Raw genomic sequence first — 26,568 nt, 5'->3', positions numbered from 1 at the left:
CAGAAGGCGTCACTGTAAAACTCGCTTTAAAGTGGTATCCTAGTAACCATTCATTAATGGTCAGGCAATTGTACACGTCAATGGTCATCATCACAACCGGAAGTAGGTAGGATAGTAATACGCCTTCGTCCAAGAAAAGTTTTTCAAGTGCCTTACAGTAGCTTAGTTACTACAAAATTATATTAGCTCCACAAGTTTATATAAGATACCATTAGTTTGCCACTAGTCTACATGGATCTGTTCCCGTGAGAACGAAATTTGCGGTCGGGAGCTCAATTCACGAGGTATACCGTAGAACGAACTGCTCAATCCAAGGCCCTTTACATATACCACTCAATCGAGTGCCGAGCCAATGAAAATAAGCGAACCACAGTCAACATACACATCCGAAAATCGGAGGACCAAGATTCCAAGCTCTTGCGGCAAAATAGATGATCCGTTTAATCTTGGTGCGCTTATCAAATGAGTCACTCATTAGTCTGCTATGGTTACGACTTACGACAATGCGTTCAATTTAGTACTAAAAAAACGTTACTCGTGGCGTTATGAATCGCTTGAATAAACGGTTTCAAGCCAAAGATAAAACGCTATTTTTTGTAAAGATAGCGATTTCACTAGGCGCGCGCTAAACAAAGCGCAGGGTTCGCCCATTCTCGCCTTCCGCGGTCCCCAAGGAAAACGGCCGACTTCTGCCCCTATATCAGGCTACGACCGGGATTTCATCGAGTTATGACCCTCCTCCAGCTTCAGCCCAGTCTAACTCACTCCCTAACTCACTCCTTAACTCACTGAGTATCACCCTCTCTCGCCGACAATCGTCTTAAACAATGATAAATATTTCCTAACTACCACCAAATGAATTCATCGTTGACCATCAGCCCCGATGGCATTAGCCGAATATCTGGACGCTGATTGGCTCTCCCGCCCGCCGACTCCTCCCCTGGGACGCGGTGGGCGGGGCTTGCAGCGTCGGCGGCGGCGGCTGCCCTGAGGCCGTGGTTTTCACCCGGCGGCGATGAGATAACGGTCCCAGTTTGCCTGAGGGGGAGAGCGAGTGACCTGGAGAGCGGCGCCTCGGGGCCGTCAGGAGGTCTGAGGTTGACCTGGGGTCGGTGGACCCCCTGAACAGCGCTGGAAGGAGGAGAGAGGACGTGGCCGTGGAGAACCAGGTGAGTGGCGGGATCGGAGAAGAGGGAAAACATTGGAGGAACGGGAGAACTTTGGAGAAGGGGAAAGTGGGATGATCGGAGTTAGCCGTTATGAGCCTCTTATCAGTGCCTTGTTCATCGTAATTCATCTCATGGAAGTGACTAATAAAAACCAACAAAAATCGCACTTATTCATATCTTTTGATGAACGTTAACGTGGTAATAAGTGTCTGAGTGTTAACTGTATAATGTGCTGCGTTATGGCGTTGCATGTCAAAATGAATTTGGTATCGTAAAATAAACCATTATGAATATGGCCGAGACAGACTCTTTAGTCTTCCGGCATTCAGGAAATCGCACGCGAGAGTCTATCCAAAAACATTTAAAATTCGTTTCCATAAATCGTAGCACCCGCGCGGGTGCCAGATCGCGAACGAGAGCTCATCGTCCGTCACCCCGTATCGCCCAAGACCGCATTACTGGATCCACCAGTGACATTGATACGGAGTTCGACGTCTGTCTGTAAAGTTCTAATGATAAAACGGCCTCTGCATTTTGCTGAAGTTCATGTGCCACATGGCCCAGGGGACGTCGGTAGCCGCGCAAGCAAAACTAGCTGGTGCAGGGTAAAAAAGATTTATGCTAACTGAGTGCTCTGGAACGTCTGGAACGTCTAGCTTGAACGTCTCAATTTCATGCTGTGGTGGTGTTAATATAGGGCCACCGGTTCGCATTTCTGCTGACGGCCCAAATTGGCTACATACAGCGAGCGCCGTTCAGTGTTCAGCGACCTTTTCTCGGCATTCTGCCGTCTTCCTGGCGTTTATCGGCCTCACGTTAGAGAAAATCACTTGGGCTGTGTTGCTTAGTGTTTGCCATCGATCGGTCAAGAAACACCAGCATCAAGATTCCGGCTATATCCCATGGCGGAACCGGCAGCCTGTTGATGAAACTGGGCCACCGAACAGAGCTCTGTCAAGCGTGCACCGGCCGCCTTATATCTGGACATGACGATAAATGTCCTTTACAATGAAACATCACTTTGTTAACCCGCGCCCGGCTGGGGGTCCTGGATTTCCACGCCCGGCTGGGGGGGGGGGTGTTTGAACACCCCCCCCCCCTTGTAACTCGGCTCCTGGGCCACGTAGCGATACGCGGAAGGCGGCGTTCGAAAGAGCGTCAAAAATAATGACGAAATCACTTCGGTCAATTTTTTGGTCAGGTCAAAGGTCAGGTCACCAGAGGTCATTGAAGGCAAAATTTCGCCGATTTCCAGGTCGAATGTCGAAAATTTCCAAGAAGCCAACGCATAACTCGGGAACCAATAGAGCTACAGCGCCGCGGAAAAGCGCATTCGATAGCCCTATTAACGCCCTTTCTGAATAATTCTCTCAGATTTGACCTAACGTCAACGGTTTTGCCTGCAGGGGGCAAAAACTGCAAAAATAGCCGATTTTTTCGGAAACAGTTTTTCTGCAATAACTTTTGACCCAAGCCTTGTACGAGCTTACTTTTACCGGCATCGTGTTCCTCTCGTCAAGACGCATCGAATGAACTATAATTTGACCTTTAAAGGTCAACTTGAAAATTTGACCTCAGGTCAAGGTCATGACCTGACCGGAAAGGGTCATGTTGCATATCAGTCGATCCGTATCGTCGAGCTGAACACATCTAAGGCGTTTTCATCGCTCTAGCACGCCTCTATCAAAAGGTATTCGCGAAAAACTGTTAGATATCATTCGTGACCTAAGATGACCTCAGGGCATAAGCAAGGGTCACGGACACCATTTTCATGTTCAGTGTGTCTAAACCACTTGTAATTCGGTGTTTGGGAGTGTTTATAATGTCTTTCGTCCAAAAGAGGCGCATTTCAATTTTCTCCCATTGACTTATAATGGGGAGGTCGCAAAATTGACCTGACCTTAGGTCATCGATATCAAAATTCTGAGATATACATTTTGTACATACTATTGCTCTTAGCAATCGCTGAAAGTTTCAAAGCGATCGGTCACTCGGTGTAGCTATGACAGACATTGAAACTTTTTATGAGGTGAGGTCACTTCAAGTGACCTGGTGACCTGACCTTGAATGACCTTGGTCTGAAATTTTCACAACATGTGTAGAATTGATGTATAATAAGGTGTACCAAAAACGGCGGCGCTGCGCGCCGCCGTTTTTGAGATATTCGCGAAAAACCACAAGGGGGGTGTTCAAACACCCCCCCCCCCCAGCAGGGCGCGGGTTAAGATTATTTTTATTCATCCCGGTAATCATGCCGTATTTTGTCATTCATTGCTGATAACTGATAAGTGACCCTGTTGACTCAGAAACATGGATAAATAAATTCGATAACCTTTTCATCCCCATTGCACACCTTCATTCGCATGTAAATTCAAGTTTTAACTCGAAACAAAAATGTATCGTCATCTACCATTATTGAGCGAAATGAGCCCACGACGAGCCTTCATTTATTTATTTTGACCAATACTTACTCTCAAGAAGCATTGTTCACTTAGTATTTATTTCTTGCACATCCTTCCATGCAGGCATAGTTATTTCAGGATGGCACATGATCTGGGAACCAATGGATCAGGGTACAATGCACATGCACTTTCCTCGAGCCGCGTTCAGGTTCACTAAAGAGGAGAAAAGGAAAAACAGGACCAAGGCAACACCTTAGACCACTTCAACATCAAACTATGCATTTCGTGGTGGCCTGATCGCCCGCTTAAAAGCAAATATGCTGGACATGCCTAGGATCTCTCGGGGCAACCGGTTCCATGCCGAGCCAGCCCTGTACATGAAGCGTTTTTGAGCGGCAATAAGCCGCACTTTCGGTAGGTGCACCTGCTCTGTATCTGTCAGGCGCGTGTCACGAGTCGCCACATCACATCGACGTTTGAACATGTCTTGCACCACGATTGGTGCATGGGGATCGTAGATTGCGCGGTGCACCTTCAGTCGATCACGCTCCTCCACCAGCTCGCCAATCCGTGACCAGTGGAGCGACTTAAGAACTGGTGTGATGTGATCACCGCGCTTCGAACCGGTCACCAAACGAGCCGCAAAGTTAATCATTTGTACGTAGTCGTAACTCGTACACACTGGACGCAGGCAAGGCACAGTCCAATATGTAGCGCAAATTATCCTTATAACTATCACTAATCACTATTACTACCCTCTGGGTCATCTCTAGCATCAAGGTTGGTAGGGAGGGAAGGGACATCTTTATGGCACTTTGTCAGGATACTTCAGGGACTGTCCCGTAAAACAACCATTCCCAATAAGTCTTCCCTTCTTTCTTTCTTTCTTTCCCACTTCCGCACAGTCTCCACGGCCGAGCATCAAATTGGGATTGGATTTCAAGACCACTCCGTCCTCTTCTCCATGCTCGACGAGGAGCAACAATTTGTTCGATCTTTTCAGCTCCCCCGGGCAAATTCGCGCTCAATCAGCATACCTGATGAACTCAATTAGTAAATCGCGTGGAATTGCACTATCAAATATCACGTCGGTAACCCAGTTATGGTAATGTTCTTTGGTCGCGCGCACGCCCGCCAATGGAATTAGAGTCGAGTGGCCGGATGAGCCGGAGTTGCCAGATGAGTCTGAGTTGGAAGATGAGCCGTAGCTGCCAGATGAGTCTAAGCTGGTAGATGAACCAGAGTTGTCGGATGAGCAGGAGCTGCCAGATGAGCCTGAGTTGCAAGATGAGCTAGAGTTGCTACATCGATAGGCCGGACTCGTCAAACGCTGTTATCTGGAGAAATGGTGCCGAATGACAAGTTGTTGCAACTTAAGTTGAAGTTAGCATATTTGTTATTGGTGCTAATGTGATTTGAGTTGAAAAGACGTCAAAATTGGCTTGAAACTTTTCGTCAGCTTTCTGATTCCTTCTTTCCAAACGATTGAGGTTCCAGAGCCTAACTACGCTTAAGCGAAACAATTTAACAATTTACCTTTTATGCCCGTTCCCGTTTCAGTGAAGGATGTTGTGCTTCCATTGCCCGCCTCTGTCGCCACAGTATAACACCTTCTACCGGTTTCCGTTTCAGTGGAGGATGTTCTGCTACCATTGCCCGCCTGTCAGCAGGCAGTACTAGAGCACTTCATGGGCCGGATAAATCCGTTATCCACGGATAAATCCGCCGACCGGATAGGATTGGATTCTAAATTTATTAAAAAAGAACGGATATGGGCGGGCCGGATTTGGGAATTGAAGGTTGAACCCGGATCAAAACGGATCAAAATTTTAACATTCAACATTGAAGTTAAAAATTAACCTAATGTGTTAAGATGTGGTGATTTTCATGTGGTTTTAGGTTTATAAGCATGGTTTTTGGAACCATGATGGTCTGTGAGATGTATGGCTGTCTGGTACCTTAGATTGAATTTGTTAGTCCAGTTTTGGGTGAAACCAGTTATTGGTGAAACGGATTATTACGGATATTTTTTGGAAGTTTGGCTGCAATACGGGCCATGGGTGGGCCGGATTCTGATATTCAAAGAAAGGCGGATAATGGGCGGATCTGGATATGACTTGCCGGATATGGGCCGGGCCGGATCCTAAAAAGCCTATCCGTGAAGTGCTCTAGGCAGTACGTATAACCCCTTCTACCGGTTTCTGTTTCAGTGGAGGATGTTCTGCTATGATCGCCCGCCTCAGTGACTCCGAATATAACACCTTCTACCGATATGTGTTTCAGTGAAGGATGTTCTGCTATGCTATCATTGTTCACCTCTGCCGCTCAGTATAACACCTTCTACCGGTTTCTGTTTCCGTGGAGGATGTTCTGCTACCATTGCCCACCTGTCAGCACAGTACGCATAACACCTTCTACCGGTTTCTGTTTCAGTGGAGGATGTTCTGCTACCATTGCCCGCCTCTGCCGCCGCCTGGCTCAGCGCCAAGAATTTCTCCGATGGAGTTCCCCTACTCCGGAAACCACCCATGTAAGGGACCCTTGATGTGACCATCATTGGCGCTCCCGCTAATTACGGTCATGCACCTTTGCGATGTCTGTCGATCGTCAAGATCGACCATAATTGGTTACGATGAATTTGATCTTGTAATCTTGAAATGAAACAAGCTTACGCGCGAATAAAACTCCGGGCCATTTTGAATCACCTCGTTCCTACGAGTTGTTATTTGTCGGAGTTACATAGCCTAAACATTTTAATATCAATGATTTGTGTCTAGTGAATTAGTTAAGTTTCCGTATCTTAGGTACCACAGAACTCGAGCCACGCTAAATCTCGAGCTGCTTAATTTCCGTGAATTTGTGAGTTAACCTCCCATCTCCACCCGACAGACTCGAGTTACTCATACCACTCCGAGTCACATGACGACAGTTATGTGCGGCGAAAACAGCGCAGGAATCGAACTACCTTCACTCTGCAGCAGGTAAGGGTAAATCAGAGCCAGAGTTCCGCGAAAGCCGAAAGAAATTTAAACTGCAGACTGTTGTACATCTGTTCATTCCATTCAATTGTGAGAAAAAAAAAATGAAGCGTGAATGACTAGTTTGACTTCACATAGTCAGATATCAGCTGAAGCATAAAATTTGTTTCAAAAGCACATTTATTCATTCTCGTAAGTCGTAACCACGATAATTCAACTCAGTATGTCCTATAATGACCAGTGAGGATTCCAGCAAAAGCTCTTCCAATGACGTCATATAACGCGGTTCTTTCAGCTGGAGGAGCTGGAGAAAGCGTTCGTCATGACTCACTACCCGGATGTCTTCACGCGGGAGGATCTGGCCATGCGAATCAACCTCACAGAGGCTCGAGTTCAGGTAAGAATTCTGAGATTTTACGGAATGTGTCTGTGCGCTGTTGGTTATCGAATATTTTGTAACTGTTTGTTCTATTTGTTGCTTGTTGTTGTTGTTGTTGTTGTAAAATATTTCCTGTAGCAAATATTTGTTTCTAAATTTCATTAAAGCATTTTGTGAACAAACATTAACAAGTTCGTGAAGACAGCCTCTAAAATTACTTCTTAGGCTTTCATGCCAAAATAACATTTTCAAACACCGGCCACGGATTGCCTAATAGCCCCGAAACACTCAATACCATTCCGACACGCCATCGTTCGAACCATAATCACTCCCTATCCCCTACTGTCTTCCGCTAAACGATCCAGCGCGCACCATTCTCTCTGGTCCATTGAGTTCTGTTTGCCCTCCCATTGCCGTCCAAAACCACAGGGCCAGTGGCAGCCGACATGTGCCCGACACGTGCCGGTCACGTGACTGCAGGGCGGCCCCCTGGTGATGTCACAGGGGTGCTCTGATTCTCTGAGGGCTTCCTGAAGAGAGAATGACTGTACGAGTACGCATGAGCAGAGGAGGCGCAGTTAGTGACGGCTTTAGAGGGACTTTGAGTGTTCCGGAAGGTGAATATATATCTGAGAGAACGAGTGGTGAAAATCATTTGTTTTTGTTTTTTGTGCTTAAAAATGTTTCATCGCCTACTTTTTGCATATTGTTTCACTCTTCGATATTTTTTTCGATCTTATTCTCCCTCCTCCCCGCTGCCTTTCCTCCCTTCCCAACATTCTCTCTGTCTCTGTCTCTGTCTCTGTCTCTGTCTCTGTCTCCCCCCCCTCTCTCTCTCTCTCTCTCTCTCTCTCCCTGCCTCCCTCCCACATAACCCCTCTCGAACCCTACACACCGCCACACGCCTCCTCATCCTAGCTCACACACCCTGCCGCTCTTCCCCTTCTCTCCTCTTGTCCCCCCGTCTCCCCAATAAATGGTCGGCTGGTCGGCCGCTCTCGTATCGCGCATAATTACCCGGCCACCAGTACGGAGACGTTACGATCCTCCACCGACCAGCGTCAGTCACATCATCACGGACAATTTGCAGCTACTGGGGAGGCCGAGAGGGAGAGGGGACAGAGAAGGGCGGGAGAGAGGCGGATGGCAAAGAGGGGCGGGTCTCCATTGGTGGCCTCTTCCGTAGGTGGTAGGATGGAGGGGTGCTGGTGGAAGGAAGAAGCGAGAGAGAGAGATAGAGAGAGAGAGAGAGAGAGAGGGAGGGAGAGAAAGAGAAAGAGAAAAAGAAAGAGAGAGAGAGAGAGAGAGAGAGAGAGAGAGAGAGAGAGAGAGAGAGAGAGAGAGAGAGAGAGAGAGAGAGAGAGAGAGAGAGAGAGAGAGAGAGAGAGAGAGAGAATAAGAAAGGCTTGGACATTAGGTATTCCCCTTCTGCCCTTACCTTACCTGCTCAGTGATCAACGCTCATCTCTCTGTCAGCCGTTTTTTTTCCACCATCAAAGCTCCAAAGCCCTTGCATTCATCATAAGCAGGATAATAAATACAAATGAAGACGAGGTCTCAGAACTGATTACCGCAAATCCCACTCCGACCACATAAACCAATCACACTGGGCTAACATCACATCTGTCGCATGGCCTCACTCCTCGTTTTAAACCGCACACCCGCCGCGACAAGCAAGCCTTTGACGCCAAACGAAGCGACCATAATCCAATTGAAACCCTGTCCTCTGGCGCAGGTCTGGTTTCAAAACCGGCGCGCCAAATGGAGGAAGAGTGAGAGGTTTAAGGGCGACCCGGCGAGAGGAGAGGAGAAGGGAGAGGAGGGGAGAGAGGGACCCGACGGAGCACCGGCGCACGCGGACAAAATGGAACAGGCGAGTGGGAGAGAAGGAAAGGGGAAAGGCGTAGCAGGCGAATCGACCCGTCAAGTTGGATGATTTTTGCATAATTGAAATTCCTCCATTGTGTGCATAGGATTTTCCGTCTAAATGTCAGGTTACAATTGATGTTGAGATATTTGTTCGCATTTTTTTTTTAAACTTTGGTTTCATGTCTTGCTTTGCTTTTTAGACGAAACTTTGTTTATTGTGATAATCAACGTGAGGATGAGTATGATTCTGGACATTTAGGATAACAATTATTGTTTAGTAGAATGACGTGACAAAAACACCTCGGTCCTCGATGTCACGCCCCGATAAGTTCCCACAGCTCCATCACCACCTTTTGTTGACATTCAAAAAGCCCCTCACTAAAAAAAACTCTCCCAACACCAGGCATCGGACAGAGACCCGGCGCGGGATGTCACAGACCACTCTGACCCAGCGGTAGTGTCGGAGTCCCACCAGGACACGGCTGAGGTGAAGAGCGAGCCGTCGGCTAACGACGAACTCAACGTCGTCACCACCGATGAGGAGAACAGGTAGGTCGGAGGTGTAATTTGTTTGAAATGGTGACAACATGTCCTTCTGATGACTAAGTGATCACATCACTTTCAAGCCTCTGTAACTTAAAAATAGAGCAAAACGAGTCGTATAACTGATATTTTTGCATTTTTGAGCTGCAATATTTTTAAATCATTTATAAAATAAGCCTCCATTAGAGAAAAGAAGCAGATAAGATTTCCATTTGAGGGGGAGAGTTACTAGGTTTTATAAGCACTTGTACACAACTCGTACTCCAAAACTGACTTACCTACATAAAAACCACAATTGATAATAGATTTTCCCACTCACGCCCACAGTCGGACCCCACGCGTCGCCTCGCATTCCGATGACGTCACACCCACACCGCCGCCGTCCACCAATCGGGTGGCGCCGTCGAGTCACGTGAGGTCGCCGGGGTCATGCCCCGCGGCGCCGCCGCCGCCGCCGCCGCCGGCAGCCCCGGTTGGGCCAAGTCCCGCCCTCTTCTCAGCACTAGACCCACCGTGAGTTAAGGGGAGGATGTTAACCCTCGAAAGGATTTTTTAAGGAATATATAGTGACTTTTAAGCAATAAGTGAAATTCTTCTTTCCTTTCCACGTATTACCTTGCATTTTATTTTCTGCAATCAAAGGCGGTACTTTCACACAGCATATACCTGCATCTGCAAATAAAATTAATAACGCAGATATTGCAGCAGTTTCTGGCGCCGAGTTTACAATAAGGACCCGCACCAAACCTGACCCATATCCCGTGCCTTTTTCAGGCTGCGATACCGCTCACTGCTGGATCTGCGACCGGGAAGTGCGGCGTACGGACACCGGATGGCCACTGGCTTCCACCCGCTCTTCTTCCCCTCCCTGGGAACGCCCATGGTGTCGCCGTTCCTCCCCAGAGGTAAGGTGGTTGTTCGTGAGAATCGTTCAGTTCACCTGTTCGATACGGAAATGTTCGTGCGTGCTCGTGATCGTTCACTCGTTCTCGTACTCGTTCTCTTTCGTCACCCGGAGGACCATAAAGTTATTGTTCATATATGAAAAAAGTCTATTCTTGATTGATAGCGAAACGATTAAAACGGGTAAATACGGCGGTCACAGATGCAGCGCAATTCGTCGTTCTCGGCACGTCGTTCACGTAAGGCCGCGTCGGCCACGTCGTAACACCGGGCCGTGTCGCGCCGGCGGAGTCGCGTTCGAGACTGTTCGTACTCAGGCCGCGTCGGCCACGTCGTATGACACCGGGCCGTGTCGCACCGGCGGAGTCCCGTTGAAGACTGTCAGGCCCCCGTCCCGTCTCAGCCCTCGTGGTACGCACAACACGTGGGCATGAGAACCAGGACAGGGGCCAGATGACACATATGTGAGCGGCGTGGTGCGGCGGACCGACCGCCGCGCTCCGAGCGCCGGCCGTCTTTGCGAAGATATCCAAAATGCCTATTTGCTCGCTAACAGTGGTAGGGCACAAGGGCTCAAACTAAAAGATTTGGCAGCGGTGGGATCCGAACCCACGCCTCCGAAGAGACTGGTGCCTTAAACCAGCGCGTTAGACCGCTCGGCCACGCTACCATGTTCTGCAGTCATAGGCGTCCAAAATGCACTGGGGGGGGGGGGGGAGGGCGAGCATGTGTTTAGTGCCGGCCTGTAAATATTATACAAAAGTTGAAAATCAAGGGAGAGTACTGACCTGTAAAAATATTTTTAAAAATATTAAATAAATATTAAAAATAAAAGGTATGGTAGAACCAAAGCGTTATATAAAAGAAGTCTATGCTTTCTGTTTAGAAAATGCCTGGAGCGACCAATTATACCAATATTCCGGCTTATGATGTTTGAAGTGCAATTGATGTGACTTTTCCATTTGAGGTCATTACCGATTAATACACCAAGGTATTTCACTGTTTGTGTTTCTTTAATTGTAATTCCATTCATTTGGATATTAAAGGGACTATCCCACCTTTAACATGGGGTTTGAGTTGAGATAGCCAAGTTTGCGGCGAGGTTCAGAAACCACTATCTATCTAGGCTGCAACCCCCGCGGCCTCTTGGTGTTGAAGAAATTCGTTCCCTTCATTTGAAAATGGGCCTTGTACAAGGCCCTATCTTCAACATGGAGCGACCGTTAGTGTGACGTCACCTCGTTTAGTCATTCTGATTTAAATGGGTTTGTTCGTTGAAAAATCGCTTAAAACTTGGTCTGAACTTTGTTGTGGTGCCTACAGAGTAAAAAGAATCAGCTTTATGACAGTAATGTGGCCTGGGGAAGGCGGTAATTTTGGACTGTGACGTCACATATTTGAAAGTTTGTGTTTGGAATATGGGAAGCATAAGATGTTTAATGAAAAATAAATGCCAGAACCGTGTTCCTGGTCATCCAAGCTATAAAGTCGGGCACAATTTAACTGGTTTTAACAACATTTTAGAAGGTGGGATAGTCCCTTTAATTCAATGTAGAGTCTTAAAAATGCATTGGTATTATCTAAACAGATGTGTGCCAGCTTGCCACACAACGTCTTTTTCCCGATGCTGTCGGCATAACGCCGTCACGGCCGGTTAGCTCAGTTGGTTAGAGCGTCGTGCTAATAACGCGAATGTCCTGGGTTCGACCCCCACACTGGCCACACGTTCCTTTTTCTTACGAGGTGGGGTCTAGTTCTTCAGACGTCTTAGCGCCGAAGTTCTATTTCTATTTGAAATGATAGAATGCCTATAAGCATACGACTGAGCTCCGTATGAGCTAGCCAAATGTTGTACTTATGATTGTCACCTGACCTTAATTTCCAGAAGTTGATTTCGAGGCTTGAGCTAAATTCAGTTTTTTTTTTGCATCCTTTCCACCTTCTACCAGCGAACTCAGAAATATGTTACAAAATATTGTAAGTACCTGTCTGTAGTTCCCTCACGATCGCCGTTAGTCAAGACACGTGTCGCAGCTCAGCAAATGGTAAAAAGCCAGGTCCCGCCGAGATTTGAACTCGGATCGCAGGATTCAGAGTCCTGAGTGCTAACCGTTACACCACGGGGCCGATGAGCGCCGTGAAAGCGCATGATTTGGCACAATAATTCGTGACTTGAGGTTCAGGGTAGCATTAATATCTAATACGTTTCAATAAATTAACTCTAAGGCGACCTTACGTTCCGTGACCGCTGCATGTGATTGTGTGCTCGTCCCATATCTTGTTTGTGACCAAGATTCTATACAGATAAAGTTGGGACGCTTCACGCTAGTCACGTGATCCTTTTCCCTGCTTTTCCCAACCCTACTCACGATTTTCATAAGTCTTGATTTGATTTATTCTTGAAACACTTTGTACAGAGGCGTTTGTAGTTAATGTATTTACAAGAACTAATTCAATGATATTTGAAATTAAAAACACATTTTTACTCGCAATCTCAAACAAAAGTTGAATTTATTCGCGTTTCATTAATTTACTCAGCTGGCAACTATCACCCATAGTCCTTGATGTAGTCGAGTTTGGCGCACTCGGATAGTGTTCGAAATTTGTGACGCCTACTTGCTGCTATGGCGACCGGGCAGTACCTACGCTTTTCATTGGTCAACAATTGCTTGCAGAGCTGCCGCTCACATTTTTGAACACAGTCTTTATGCGTCAGTTTGTGTGACGCGTCATATCTGAAACATGTTTCGTGAGGCTCAAACACCATTCAATTCATCTGCTTCAAAAGAAGTGTTTTGTAACATTTTCGATATGTTTTTTGGGGCTTAATTGCTAGCTCCATTCATCCTATCCTGCGTGAGGATAGCCATCACTCGGGGACCAGTTGTTGAAAGCAAGAAACAACGACGAGGAGAAGGTTTTGTAAAAAGCCGCAGCGATTGCATTGAGCATTAAATGACGAAAATATTTTTTACATCCCACCGCCTCAGGCGATCACGTGCCGTCACCCACCTGGTTTGTGACCACAATCTGATAGCATTCCCCCAATTTCGTTGCTTTTACCCCAAAAGCTAGGTACTTTCAGCGGTCGTGGCCGAGTGGTTAAGGCGTCTGACTAGAAATCAGATTCCCTTTGGGAGCGTAGGTTCGAGTCCTACCGACCGCGTGATGGATTTCAATAAATTTTGATGACCTGGGGTCAAGGAAAAAGCTGTAAACATGATCTGAAATCTCACAGGAGGCTCTTGGACTTTCTCATTCACCTAACATCATAAGAAGTCGTCAGTTGCGACGCAAGAAAGGTCATCATGACAACGATGCTTGTCATGATGAACGATGCTTGTCAGGCAAAGGATCATGCCAATCGTCACGGAGGTTACCGAAAGCGTAATGCACGAGGCGAAGTAGGTATCGTGTTACCCGGCACAGCATACCATCCGGCGCTAAGATCAGCGACATCTATGGACTGAGGTATCGTGTTATCCGGTACAGCATGCATTCAGGCGTTCAATACCAGCGACATCTATGGGGAGAAATGTCGGCACCGAGCCGAAGGACAAAGTTTTGGGTGGCTGTTGAGGTAACCGGACAAAAGATCGTAAAGCAGAAGATCGTATGGCAGAAGATCGTAAACAGTTGATCGTATGCAAAATATCGTAATGGATAAAGATCGTACGACATAATGCTCGTATGGACAAAAGATCGTATTCGCTAAAGATCGTCAAGGAAAATGATCGTATGCCAAAAAGTCGTAATGGATAAAGATCGTACGACATAATGATCGTATGGACAAAAGATCGTATTCGCTAAAGATCGTCAAGGAAAATGATCGTATGCCAAAAAGTCGTAATGGATAAAGATCGTACGACATAATGCTCGTATGGACAAAAGATCGTATTCGCTAAAGATCGTCAAGGAAAATGATCGTACGCCAAATGATCGTATGAGATAAAGATCGTACAGTCAAAATATGGTATTCACATGGTGCAGCCCAACTCCAGCGCATACAAAGCTTATCAATTTGTGTTCGCGTAGTAAGTGGCCGTCGTAAGCTCGACCATACATTGATGTTATTTCAGAGCTTAGATGGCTCAATGACACCTAAAAGCAACGCGTTGTATATGTTACAGGGAGTTTGAGAAATCCGTGAGTTTGCAAACTCCCTAGTGAGTTTGCAAACTCCCTGACCGATCAGTGAGTTTGCAAACTCACTAGGGAGTTTACAAATTCACTAGGGAGTTTGCAAACTCACTGACCGGTCAGGGAGTTTGAGAAATTCCAGAGCGTTTGGGCCAAATAAAAACAAGTGTGCAGCATGTGGGTGGCATACGTGCCGTCCGTGATGTTAAAACAAAGGTGGCTAGTTGTAGGGCCTCGCACGCTGACAAAAAGCTTATAGATCATATGCACACCATAAATACCCTTTTTATTTTAAACTGCTCAGTGATCTATCAATGCATGTACCGCCTTATTTAGTCATACATTTATTTAGTTCACGTCCCAATTAGATCCGTTCCACTCAAGTGTGGCTGCTCAATATCAAAGTAGAAACAGCTCACTGTTTTTTTTTTCGAACTGTTGGTCACTTATGCTAAAGTACAGGCACACGCACCAATTCACGCCCATTCCCACTCCGCTAGACGTGTCATCGAGAGTCGGCGCTGCACTGGCAGCCAGCCCAGCTGCGACTGGCGCACGCTGCTTGTTTGTTTTTGTTTTGTTGGGTTAGGCCCTTTCGGTCTGACAAGACCATTTCAGAGCCGGACGAATGATAGGAATTAGGGGGAGACATTGGTCTGGGCAGGCACCCTACAGAGTCGCCGGGACTGAGCCCGTCCGAATGGACGGACCGACCAGCCCCCAAGCACTCTCTGCACCCGGCTACGGGGTGCATTCTCTCGGGAGTAGCGGTGCCACTCCAAGGGAGCAGCCCTCATGAGATAAAGTTGCCTGTCCAGCCCGGAGTGGGGGGTTTCGGCGTGGAGGAGAAGTATTTCAAGTATCCTGATTCCTGAGGATGGAAACGACGGAACGGAGGAGCACGTTGCTCCGAACCTCCCCTTTACATAGCCGCAAGAGTAGCATTTTTTTCGGTAAAACAATTAAGGATCTGTAAGCTTTTTGTCAGCGTGCGAGGCCCTACAACTAGCCACCTTTGTTTTAACATCACGGACGGCACGTATGCCACCCACATGCTGCACACTTGTTTTTATTTGGCCCAAACGCTCTGGAATTTCTCAAACTCCCTGACCGGTCAGTGAGTTTGCAAACTCCCTAGTGAATTTGTAAACTCCCTAGTGAGTTTGCAAACTCACTGATCGGTCAGGGAGTTTGCAAACTCACTAGGGAGTTTGCAAACTCACGGATTTCTCAAACTCCCTGTAACATATATGTGCCGAATAAATGAATGTATGTGCTGCCGTTTTCATGTACCTATTTGAAGTGAATACAACTAAACCCATGTTCCCCACCCCCCCACCCCCACCCCCACCCCCCACCGCCTGGAAGGTTTAAATGTTGCTTAAGCGGCTGAAGTAAACGGCGTTAAAAATACTTTTTCCTTCGCACTGTTACATTTTCATATTGAATCGTCATCGCTTTACGAGTCATCAACAGATGTTTATCGCGTTATCACTATCGAAGTCGCAATTCTCCTAGTTATAGGATCTTAGTTTCAATCCAATCCTAGTTATAGGAGTCATTGTTATCGAAGGCCGGTTAAAGATGTCAATTGTCCATCATTGGTTCGAAATCGCCCCAGTAATTACCGAGTTACTGGAATGGGAACAAATTTGGCACCTCTTCTTTTTGTATTTTGCACGTGCATTGGAGGTCACTCACATAGATAAAGGGTATCCGACCTTTGGTAGAAGGGATGCAGCTACCCTATAAAAATTACCGCAAGACAATCGCTCAAGCCGCTGCTGAGATATGGGCCTCTCAAAATCATTACTTTTGCAAAACTGCTTGAACACCCTTGACTTCTCACGTGGCACGTGCCACGACGGCCACTGAGATGTATCAAAAGTAGTCAATTACGGGGAAGAAGGGATGGGGCTACCCAGCAAAAAAGACCGCAGGCCAATCGGTTCAGCGGTTGCTGAGATATAAGCCTCTCAAAAGCGTTACAGGCCGGGCCGGGCCGGGCCGCTCATACTGAGATTTTCCCGTTTATACCTAGTCTTCAAAAGACTTCGCTTCGCTCGCGCTGCGCTCGCTCGCTCGTAACAACACTATTCTATACGATTATTTAGGTACTTTACGAACGTAAAGTAAATAAGTAAAGATCGAACGTAACGTTACGATCTTTTGTCGAACGATCTTTTACAACATACGATATTTATCTTACGATCATTTTCCTACGATCTTTTTTGTACGATCCACTGCTTTACGATCTTTTGCTTACGATCCTTGGTCGTACGATCTTTTGCGACATACGATATTTATCTTACGATCATTTTCCTACGATCTTTTTCATACGATCAATTGCTTTACGATCTTTTGCTTACGATCTTTTTGTCGTACGATCTTTTACAACATACGATCTTTATCTTACGATCATTTTCGTACGATCTTTTGCATACGATCAATTGCTTTACGATCTTTTGCTTACGATCTTTTTACCGTACGATCTTTTACAACATACGATCTTTATCTTACGATTATTTTCGTACGATCTTTTTCCATACGATCTTTTATCTTACGATCTTTTGTCACGTAATCGGCTGTTGACGATCGTTCGTTTCCGGTAATTCACACGATCCGTTATTAGTGCAAAGCTGCTACAAAAAATGCCAACATCAGGTCCCGCCGAGATTTGAACTCGGATCGCAGGATTCAAAAGCAGGGATGCGGAGCCGTGGAAATTTCAAACGGCTCCGGCTCCGGCTCCGGCTCCGGAGAAAAAAATTGGCTCCGGCTCCGGCTCCGGCTCCGGGTGAAATGTTATGGCGGCTCCGGCTCCGGCTCCGGCTCCGAGTAAAATGGTTCGGCTCCGGCGGCTCCGGCTCCGGCGGCTCCGGCTCCGACTCAGTACATCCCCTTTGCAATCAATTAAATACGGGTGGAAGAAAAATTGGATTGGTTATACGCGTTACCTACTCTTGCCATGACCGGCTCACCGCGTCCCCGCGCAAACGCACCTCGGAGAGAACTGGCAGAACAAAGGACTAGGAAGCGATGGCATTGGAAACGCAGTCGCCGCGAATCGGAGTTCACTGAACCATCGTAAGCTTACACCCATCTCGGCTGCATTGGGGGGTGGGGGGTGGGGGTGGGGGGTGGGAAGAGACGGTGCTGGGAGTCGCAGTCCACTGCACTGGCTTAAAGGGACTATCCCACCTTTAACATGGGGTTTGAGTTGAGATAGCCAAGTTTGCGGCGAGGTTCAGAAACCACTATCTATCTAGGTTGCAACCCCCGCGGCCTCTTGGTGTTGAAGAAATTCGTTCCCTTCATTTGAAAATGGGCCTTGTACAAGGCCCTATCTTCAACATGGAGCGACCGTTAGTGTGACGTCACCTCGTTTAGTCATTCTGATTTAAATGGGTTTGTTCGTTTAAAAATCGCTTAAAACTTGGTCTGAACTTCGTTGTGGTGCCTACAGAGTAAAAAGAATCAGCTTTATGACAGTAATGTGGCCTGGGGAAGGAGGTAATTTTGGGCTGTGACGTCACATATTTGAAAGTTTGTGTTTGGAATATGGGAAGCCTAAGATGTTTAATGAAAAAATAAATGCCAGAACCGTGTTCCTTGTCATCCAATCTATAAAGTCGGGCACAATTTAACTGGTTTTAACAACATTTTAGAAGGTGGGATAGTCCCTTTAAAAACAATGGCCGTCACCTGATGACCGGTCCTCATGTTCTGGGGATGCAGTAGACGTGAGGGGGGGGGAGGAGCAGACAGGAAGTTGATTGCGTACCATGTGGGATACTGGGGATATTCGGCTTTTTCATTCACTTGATGGCCCATGACGTACTACTGGTCTCAAGATAAGGGCCCAGGCGACCTGTAGTTTTGATGCGAATACCCTTACCCTCGCCACAACTCGGGCCGAGTGCACCCCTCCTCCCAGCCAGCGCCACCCCCACTCACATTGTGGCGAGGGTGAGGGTATTCACCGCATCAAAACTACAGGTCGCCTGGGCACTTATATTGAGACCAATAGTACGATATGTTTTACTGCCTTGTACTGTCAAACCGAACTAGGTCAATTATTGTTTTTCCTCTTCAAAAATAAAAAGGAGCCGGAGTCGCCCCCTTTTTTGGCGGCTCCGGCTCCGGCTCCGGCTCCGGGCTATATTGTTTCACGGCTCCGGCTCCGGCTCCGGCTCCGGGCAAAATATGCCGGCTCCGGCGGCTCCGGCTCCGACTCCGGCTCCGGCTCCGCATCCCTGATTCAAAGTCCTGAGTGCTAACCATTACACCACGGGGCCGAGGTCCGGGAGCAGGGAATAAGATTATCTGCAAGATTATGTGACTGTAATAGACTTAAATGGCTATGTTTACAATTACTTTATATGCAGCCATATTTGTACATCAGAGTTTTTTAACCCTCTTAGTGGCAGGCTCCTGACCCCTAATGGTGGCAAAGGGGGCTGCTTAGGACCCCCTTGATATCTCGAGATCTCACTGGCCGATTTTCAAAATTCGAACAGCATTCGATTCTACTGAACAAGACCTAAATTTTGAAAAAGAAAAGTCCCAAAAGCGCAAATAGCGGACCCCCCCGCGTGTTAGGAAAAATGCCCTGCCAGGGCGAGGGTTAACATATCTTTGTATCCTAGGCTGATGAAGGAAGCTGGAAAGCTTCCGAAAGCTACCCAATAAAGACTTATAAGCTAATGATTTGAATAATCTTATACCAGATGAATCCGTCCCAGCTCAATAACAATATCTATAATCATATCAAGAAGAAAATTTATTGGATATCCCCACCCCCACACCATTGTTGACGGCCCCGTGGTGTAACGGTTAGCACTCAGGACTCTGAATCCTGCGATCCGAGTTCAAATCTCGGCGGGAGCTGTCCATCATCATTTTGAAAGAATACATAACTGAAGATACGCCCGTTGATATAAGCAATAAGCAAGCACCACTGGGTCTGTCTGCTCATGCCGTGACTTTTACGATAAACTACAAATAAACCGACTCGCTCGTTTATTAATTCATCAACATTTGCAAAAAAGTATCGTTAATTGCAACTCGCAAGTCGCAGCCTATTGCTCGAGAAGGTCGCTACTCGTTCATTATGGTTCAACATTCCTCTCCATAGATGTCGCTAGTAAAAAGCGCCTGAAGATATAAGTCGACCTCTCTTTCTTTCTTCCCCGTTTAGTTCGGCGTAGGAAGAAATGTCAGAAAATCCCAGCTTCCTAACTAGCTCCAGGCGTTTTCAAGATATTTCCGAAAAACCTGAGAGGTGGATGAAAACAACCCCACCCCCGCCACTAATAGGGTTAAACGATTATTGGCAAATTTGTTACATGACCAAAATTCAACAACATTTTCTCTTATTTTTCCTTTTATCCCCAACCCCAACACGCAATCAGCGGTCGTGGCCGAGTGGTTAACCCTCGCCGGCACAGGCCATTTTGCGTCCTTCGACGGCACAAGGTTGGTACGTTGGTTGGTACGACCTCCCCCCCTCGCGTTTGGCCCCTGATCGAGCTAGAGCTTCGCGGAAAAAACGAGCGTGCTGCCCGTCACGAAAGGAAGCCGATGATACCCAATTTTAAGGTCCTGGGTCATCGGGGCCCTGTTTCACGGCGGAGCGCTGCAGTGCGCTGCGCGCGTCGGCGCGTTGGGTTTCCATGGCAATATCAGCAAACGTCCCTCTGACGCTACGCTATGACGTCATCGCAAAACGCTAGCACCCAAGCGCCAGCACCATCAGCACGCTAGCAGCATTCGCACTCAAACCTCTGTTCTCTCTGAACTTGGTTCTTTAGGACCTCTGTTCCAAACGCGATTCATCATAAGCTAACGGATCGCACGCAACGTCATTCGAGTGACGTCAGGGGTACGCCTCAGCTCCCAGCGCGCTGCAGCGCGCGCAGCGTCGGGCGGTGAAACAGGGCCCGGGTGACCTTCCAGGTCAGGTCAATGACCCGAAAACCGGGAAAATCGGGACCTGTTAGAAAGTCGTAAAGTGTGGCTGCTATGTGGTTTTCCGGGGTGCTGATCACGAATATCATCGTGTTAGTTTTGATCAGAGATGATGTCTTTAAGCATTTAGACCAGGTCGGGTCAGGTCAGGTCAGGTCAACTGGTAGGGGTTGTGACAGGTATTCGTAATACGTGCCAACCGCCTCTGACAGCTTCGTAACATGTTACGAAGGCACCAAAACTACTTCGTAAATGTTCAAATGGTTGCTAAATTCGAATTCAGCTCCAAAAACTAGCATAGAAACATGTAAAACTCGAAAAAGTGAACCGAGGTCACCCGAGGTCACCAAAGGTCAATGACCTGACCTGACCTTCAGGTGACCTTGACACTCACCCTAATGTATGGGAGCAACATCAAATCACATGTTTGAACGTTTGAAACCACGAAAAGCTTGCAAACGCGCGGCTAATGCGAGCCGACATACGCGGAATCGCGATTCCGGCCAAACATGGTCTCGGAAAAGAGGTCACAGGTCAAAGGTCATTTGGGTCAGGGTCATGAAATTTTCAGGGTAGGTGTAAAATTGATCAATGCGAGGGTACTGAAAGTTTCGTCGCGATCGGCCGCTTTTTACGCGAGTTATTCGCGAAAAACCTTAGGGGGGTTGCATCAACCCCCCCCCCTGTGCCGGCGAGGGTTAACCCTATTAGTGGCAGGGGGGGGTTGTTTTTATCCACCCCTCAGGTTTTTCGTGAATATCTCCGAAACCGCTGAAGCTACGATGCTGAAATTTTCTGACTTTTCCTAAAACTAAATTCGGCACATTCCCTGAAAATTTCAAGTTCATAACTTTACCAGGGGCGGCTCCAGAGCACTGGGAATTGGGGGGTCCTATTCGTGAAGCGAGTCATTTGGGCGAAGATCACGATGCTGCACCAGTTTTACGAACAGTGAATGAAAGGTATCATGTGATAACATATACAAAGTTATTGTGCATCCTCTTTTGACACGTTTTTGCTATAATAGGCGGATCCAGGCGTCCAAAAAGGGGGTTATTTTTTTACCTCCCAACATAGGTGCCCTGACACCGCCTATGCATGGCATGACTAATACAATTTTAGTCGTTCTCTCATAAGAAAATTGTAACATAACAAGACCATTGCCACCCTTTTTAGAAACAGTACCGACAAAAACCTTATTTACTATACTTTTTGTGTACCCCCAATCTCAATGATCTGTATCCGCCTATGATTTTTGAAAATGCATATTTTTAGGATCCATGTGAATTCCTGGTTCATTCTCTATCGATCGGCAAAAGTTAAGTTAAGATTGGTTCAGAAACCTGGCCGTGATTAACAGTCTAAAATGTATCTGCAATTTGCCCGTTTTTACCCCCCTCTACCCCCCTATTGACATTTTTTAATTTTTTTTTTTTTAGAAATGTAGATCTCGTTGAGCCAAATCGAATGCCGTTTGAATTTTGAAAATCGGCCGGTTAGATCTCGAGATATCAAGGGGGGGTCGTAAACAGCCCCCCCCCCCCCCCCTGCCACTAATATGGGGTAGCCAGGAGCCTGCCACTAATAGGGTTTTAAGGCGTCTGACCAGAAATCAGATTCCCTCTGGGAGCGTAGGTTCGAGTCCTACCGAGCGCGAGACGTTTTAGACATTCCAGTGACCTGGGGTCACACACCATACTCCGTAAACATGGTCCTATTCATATCAAAATTATCGAACACCCCCACCTACCTGGCATTCAAAGCTACCAGCATTTCCTCTGAATGCAGGATGCTTGATTTTTTTTTTAACTTTCTTTGCAACCGACCCGGTTGAAAACTGATTTTTAACGTTTCCTCCCATTTTTCCCCTTTCAGGTATCACCCCGCAATCCTGCAGCTGCTGCCCGGGCAAGACGCACGCGCCGCCGTTCCCGCCGTCGGCCTTTTTCCCGAGTCCGTTCTCGCTGCAGTCGAGTCCGGTCATTTCTGGCCCGGTGACGTCACTGGGTCACAGCGAATCACAGGCCAGCAGCGTGGAGGAGCTCAGGAGAAAGGCGCAGGTGGGCCTTTTTAAATGTGCAAAAAAACTTGCATTTTACATCACGTAGCTCATTTAGCTCATTTATGACGTTAGATTATGAATTATTAGATTTGCTCATTTATGAAGAACCGCAGTTTGGCTTAAATGAAATAAATTCTGATGAATTTCAGTCTTTATATCTGCATTTACTTGCGCAAGAATAAACAAGCTTTAATATTTCCCTCGCGAATTTTAGTAGCTATGACAAAGGGACATTCATAGAAGCAAAACCACTTGGAACCATCATAAAATCACGTTATTAATCTACAACACACCCACTGTAACAACGCAACAAAAACTACAACTCCCGTTTTTATTCCACAGGAGTACTCAGCCGCCGTTCTCAAAAGTCTGCACGCGGCCAATCTGCGCACCATCTCGCGTTTGGGCGGAGTCGAACCACGCATCTCTCCCCCTCCGCCGACCGGATCCAGCGGATACAGTATCCGTGATCTCGTCAGTCCCCCGGATGACCCGGTCAGTTCTCCGGTTGACCCAGTCAGTTCGAATGAGGAGAGGGCACTGGATGGTGGCGGTAGGCGTGGAGAGGACACGAGACACACGGAGGGATGAGTCGCGATACATCGACTGCCGCTGCCTGACCGCTTGGAACAGCGTGAGAGTTCCGGTTAGCACTTGGTCCACCGGATATGGTGCTTAACCCAAACCACCCAGCGATACATCGAGGAAGGACCGGGAGGACGCAGGGAGGATATGCCGAGACACCAGATGAGACAACGTGAGGACACTCGAAGAATCGGATGAGAATAAAGTGAAATTATCCGGAGATTCATTGAAGCAGTGAGAGTAGCAGAGGAATGGACACAGTAGAAACACACATGGAGACGAAAACGCTTAGTCTCACTCGATGAGCGAGTTAAGTCTGGATAAGCCGTTAACCGAGCTAAGCCTGGATAAATACCCAGCGTTGGAGACATGAGATGGGTTGGAGACCCAGTGGAAAAGACAAAGTGAGCAGAGATGGGCAGATGTATGCAGACAAGATAGTGATCATGGTAAAACGCAATGAGATACGAAAAACGGCAAAATGGAATTATGTCTCGAGGTGGAGCGTATACAGAGATCACAAGGTGTTATGACAGGAAGTTGGTGTTCATGTTTTAATTGTTCGAGCTAGTCGCCCGAGTAGTGGTTGACTTCTTGTCAGTGAGCCGACGATCTCACAATTATTGTCACTTATGACAAAGTTCGAGCTTTGCATTGTAAATAGTGGAAATCGCTATCATAAGACATAGCTGTGTTTTACGTCGCGAACTACACAACCTTGTAGAGGGATGACACGATAGAAATGATTTAAAGAAATTGTTGATGGGTTGCATGGATGAAACAATTTTGTGAGGTGTCAACCTGTTTTGCGCCAATGCGTGTGAACGTGATTCGAGGTGTGTTTTGATGTATTTGATAGAAAATCAGTTAGGTTTCTTTCATAATCTTGAAAAACGCTTGTCATTTTACAGAAGAGCATAAGGCAGAACTATAACATAATGCGACTTTTTACCTACATTCGCTGCCTTTCGTATCCAAGCCTTGCTAGAAAAAGTTTTCATCGTGTTTGGTGTGATGCTACTCTGCTTTGGTTCTAACAGTGTCTGTAAAGCACGTCACCTGTAACAGCGTAGGATGACAAATGTCATTCCCAAGAAGTTCAAAACTTATGTATCGTGCAATATTGTTCAAACTTTGATTACGAATGCTGAGTTATTTGTGCTATGTGGTAACGTTATCATTTAACATTTGTAGAGGCTATAATAATTTAATATGCATGCGTACCAGTATGTTATGGTCAGTGTCTTTGCCGATGGGGGTATTATAGAATGATCTCGAAGCATACGGCTACAAAATAAAAATAAATATTAAAGAGCTATAGATTGTTTAACGCACATGTAGAGCAAGCTCTATGAATATGTAACACTCTTGCGCAATAACACCACAACTTTAGATACCTACTGCATCTCACTAAATATTCGTAACGCAAGAAGACGAAACTTCGAACAAAAATGAACGATAATCAAGCACCAAACAAAAATCAAATGGAGCGAGTTTCGGCAAACACCAGTCACCGTGGAACTGAACACATCCCACCAACCACTCTCCGTTTCTGTTGATCGCCCGCCACACTTTCTACTTCCATCCAACCTAACCGAGACTGCGTCTCCGGAAGGCTGCCCGAACGGTGCAGGAATCTTGCGAAAATAGGATTACGTCAATTAGTCGATGTTGGGCCGGAGTAAATCAAATCACCTAACGCACAGTAACGCAATTTAACGCGGATGTGATGGCAAGAATGGAATTACTCAACGGTAAAAGTGCAGGTTAGACGCGAAAGGTGGCGGAGAGAAACAGCGAGGGTTGAATGACGTCAGAACGATTCAATAGGAAGGAGTGACCAGGGCTTTGGTGGTAATATGCAATGACAAGATAAAGTGCTTCAGTAAAAAGTAAATAAAAAGTGGTATGTTTCGAAAAGGAGAAGATGCATTGTAGAAGCCTGGATTCATGCATAGAAAATGACAATGATTATGCCTTAACTAAATTAACAAATAAAATGTGATCACACGCATTGAATTTCATATTAAGATACATCCAAAGAAGGAAACATCATCCTAATAAGTAATTACCTTCTTCTTCATCAACGACCATCAGCAAAACTCTTCAAACGTCTCTTGCTAGCCGAACAAGCCACTATTGCAGCATTTTGTCAGCTGAATATCATCGTCTTATCTCTCTAAATACGTTAAATGGGCGGCATCCGGGTACTTTCACTTCACTCACAGATCTGACCTTGACCTTACACCTGCCGAAACTTAACTTCTCACAACCACAAACAAAACAAATCACGCTCCAGTCCGTGCCAAGTTTTCACACGAATCTCCTCATCCGCAATAACGACATTCCATTTCTCACTACAAGACTCAACCATTCAGAACAATCCCACCCCAACGGTAACGATCCGAGTGATTAAATCAGAGCGCGGACACCCATACACTCCCCACTCGCTGATTGTTTGTATAACTGGCAACGCTGTCAATGCAGAGAGGGCTCTCGGCTGATCCAATTGTGCCAGTGAATCAGTCGGCAAATCAGTCGAGTTATTGGGGAGGTGTTTAGGCAATGATGTGGTAAATAGGTTGGGTGGATAGGCTATCAGCGCGGGAGATATGTGGTGGTATTGTTGATATTGTTGTAGAGATGGGAGCCCTAATTAAGGAGAGAATGATAGTGTGACGGATATTGGCTATTTGTCCTTATATGGTGGCATGGGGTTAGGCGGGAGCGTAATGAATGCAATGTAACAAGAATATCTTTGAGGCATATTTATTGAATATAAGCAACATTCAGATATCAAATGTGGATGTGCTGCAGTGCATGATTTGTTATGTTAGTCCAAAGCAGTGACAGATGTTATTGAGGCGGATCGGGTTCATATTCAACATGTATCAATGAGATGTGATGGATCTTCAATTGTTTGTAGGTACGCCTTTTTTTTGGGGGGGGGGAGGAGCTGTCGGAAGCGTTGCAACTTTTTTCGTCAGCCTACAAAGGTAAAAGTTGCATCCCAATCGCCTAAAAAAGGACACGGATACGAACAGCATCGACTTGAAACACACACCAGCTCTTGATTCTGGCCGACCCCCACCGGACACGATTTGGTAGCCGAGGTCTGTGACGTCAGCTGGGCGTGAAGTTTTCCCTTCACCATAGGCTTTACACACAAATTGGCCAAAGTTCATGCCAGGATATCTCAGTCTGGAAGTGCAAAAAGGATTAAATGTTGGCGTCATTAGATTCAGTGTTTCATTTTATATCTGTAAACGTCCATTATTAGGCCTCAAAGAAGGTACAAGTACTCCAAATCGAAGTTCAAGAAGATGCTGTCGTGTACATGATCTGGTAGCATCACGTGACCTCTTTACAGCAGTTTATTAATAATTTCAAAATCTAGTTACACGATTGCTGCTTCAAACAACATAAATAATACATCTTCAACATTTATTACTTCCGTTTAGGTCACAACGTTGCAAAAAGCGAAGATCACCACCGTAGTCACGTGACCAAAGGTGTAGCGGAGGTTGGGACAAACGCTTGAAGGGTTTTAATTTTTTTAAATAAATTA

At 46.5% G+C, this 26,568-nt stretch overlaps 2 protein-coding genes and 4 non-coding genes across 6 annotated transcripts; 5 read left to right on the top strand and 1 right to left on the bottom strand.

The window, feature by feature from the left end:
* Positions 1–999: 999 nt before the first annotated feature.
* LOC122394593 (dorsal root ganglia homeobox protein-like) lies at positions 1,000–9,185 on the top strand. The gene is made up of 5 exons (XM_043391592.1): positions 1,000–1,169; positions 6,005–6,101; positions 6,461–6,552; positions 6,845–6,946; positions 8,664–9,185. The coding sequence occupies exons 2-5, from the start codon at positions 6,011–6,013 to the stop codon at positions 8,862–8,864; spliced, it is 486 nt and encodes a 161-aa protein (XP_043247527.1). The 5' UTR covers positions 1,000–1,169; positions 6,005–6,010; the 3' UTR covers positions 8,865–9,185.
* LOC122394585 (wiskott-Aldrich syndrome protein homolog 1-like) lies at positions 9,033–24,315 on the top strand. Its single transcript, XM_043391576.1, has 6 exons — positions 9,033–9,036; positions 9,235–9,346; positions 9,668–9,853; positions 10,115–10,245; positions 22,229–22,413; positions 22,758–24,315. The coding sequence occupies exons 1-6, from the start codon at positions 9,033–9,035 to the stop codon at positions 23,004–23,006; spliced, it is 867 nt and encodes a 288-aa protein (XP_043247511.1). The 3' UTR covers positions 23,007–24,315.
* On the top strand, positions 11,892–11,965 carry Trnai-aau. The gene has a single exon. It is a non-coding gene; the product is annotated as a tRNA-Ile (tRNA).
* On the bottom strand, positions 12,299–12,370 carry Trnaq-cug. Its single transcript has one exon. It is a non-coding gene; the product is annotated as a tRNA-Gln (tRNA).
* Positions 13,328–13,409, top strand: Trnas-aga. Its single transcript has one exon. It is a non-coding gene; the product is annotated as a tRNA-Ser (tRNA).
* Positions 19,203–19,273, top strand: Trnaq-cug. The gene has a single exon. It is a non-coding gene; the product is annotated as a tRNA-Gln (tRNA).
* Positions 24,316–26,568: the final 2,253 nt, after the last annotated feature.

This window comes from Amphibalanus amphitrite, unplaced genomic scaffold (assembly GCF_019059575.1).
Source record: "Amphibalanus amphitrite isolate SeventyFive unplaced genomic scaffold, NRLGWU_Aamphi_draft 000601F_arrow, whole genome shotgun sequence".
Classification (NCBI taxonomy): domain Eukaryota; kingdom Metazoa; phylum Arthropoda; class Thecostraca; order Balanomorpha; family Balanidae; genus Amphibalanus; species Amphibalanus amphitrite.
The sequence above is the reverse complement of the archived record's forward strand: the minus strand, read 5'-3'. Positions and strand labels throughout refer to the sequence as shown.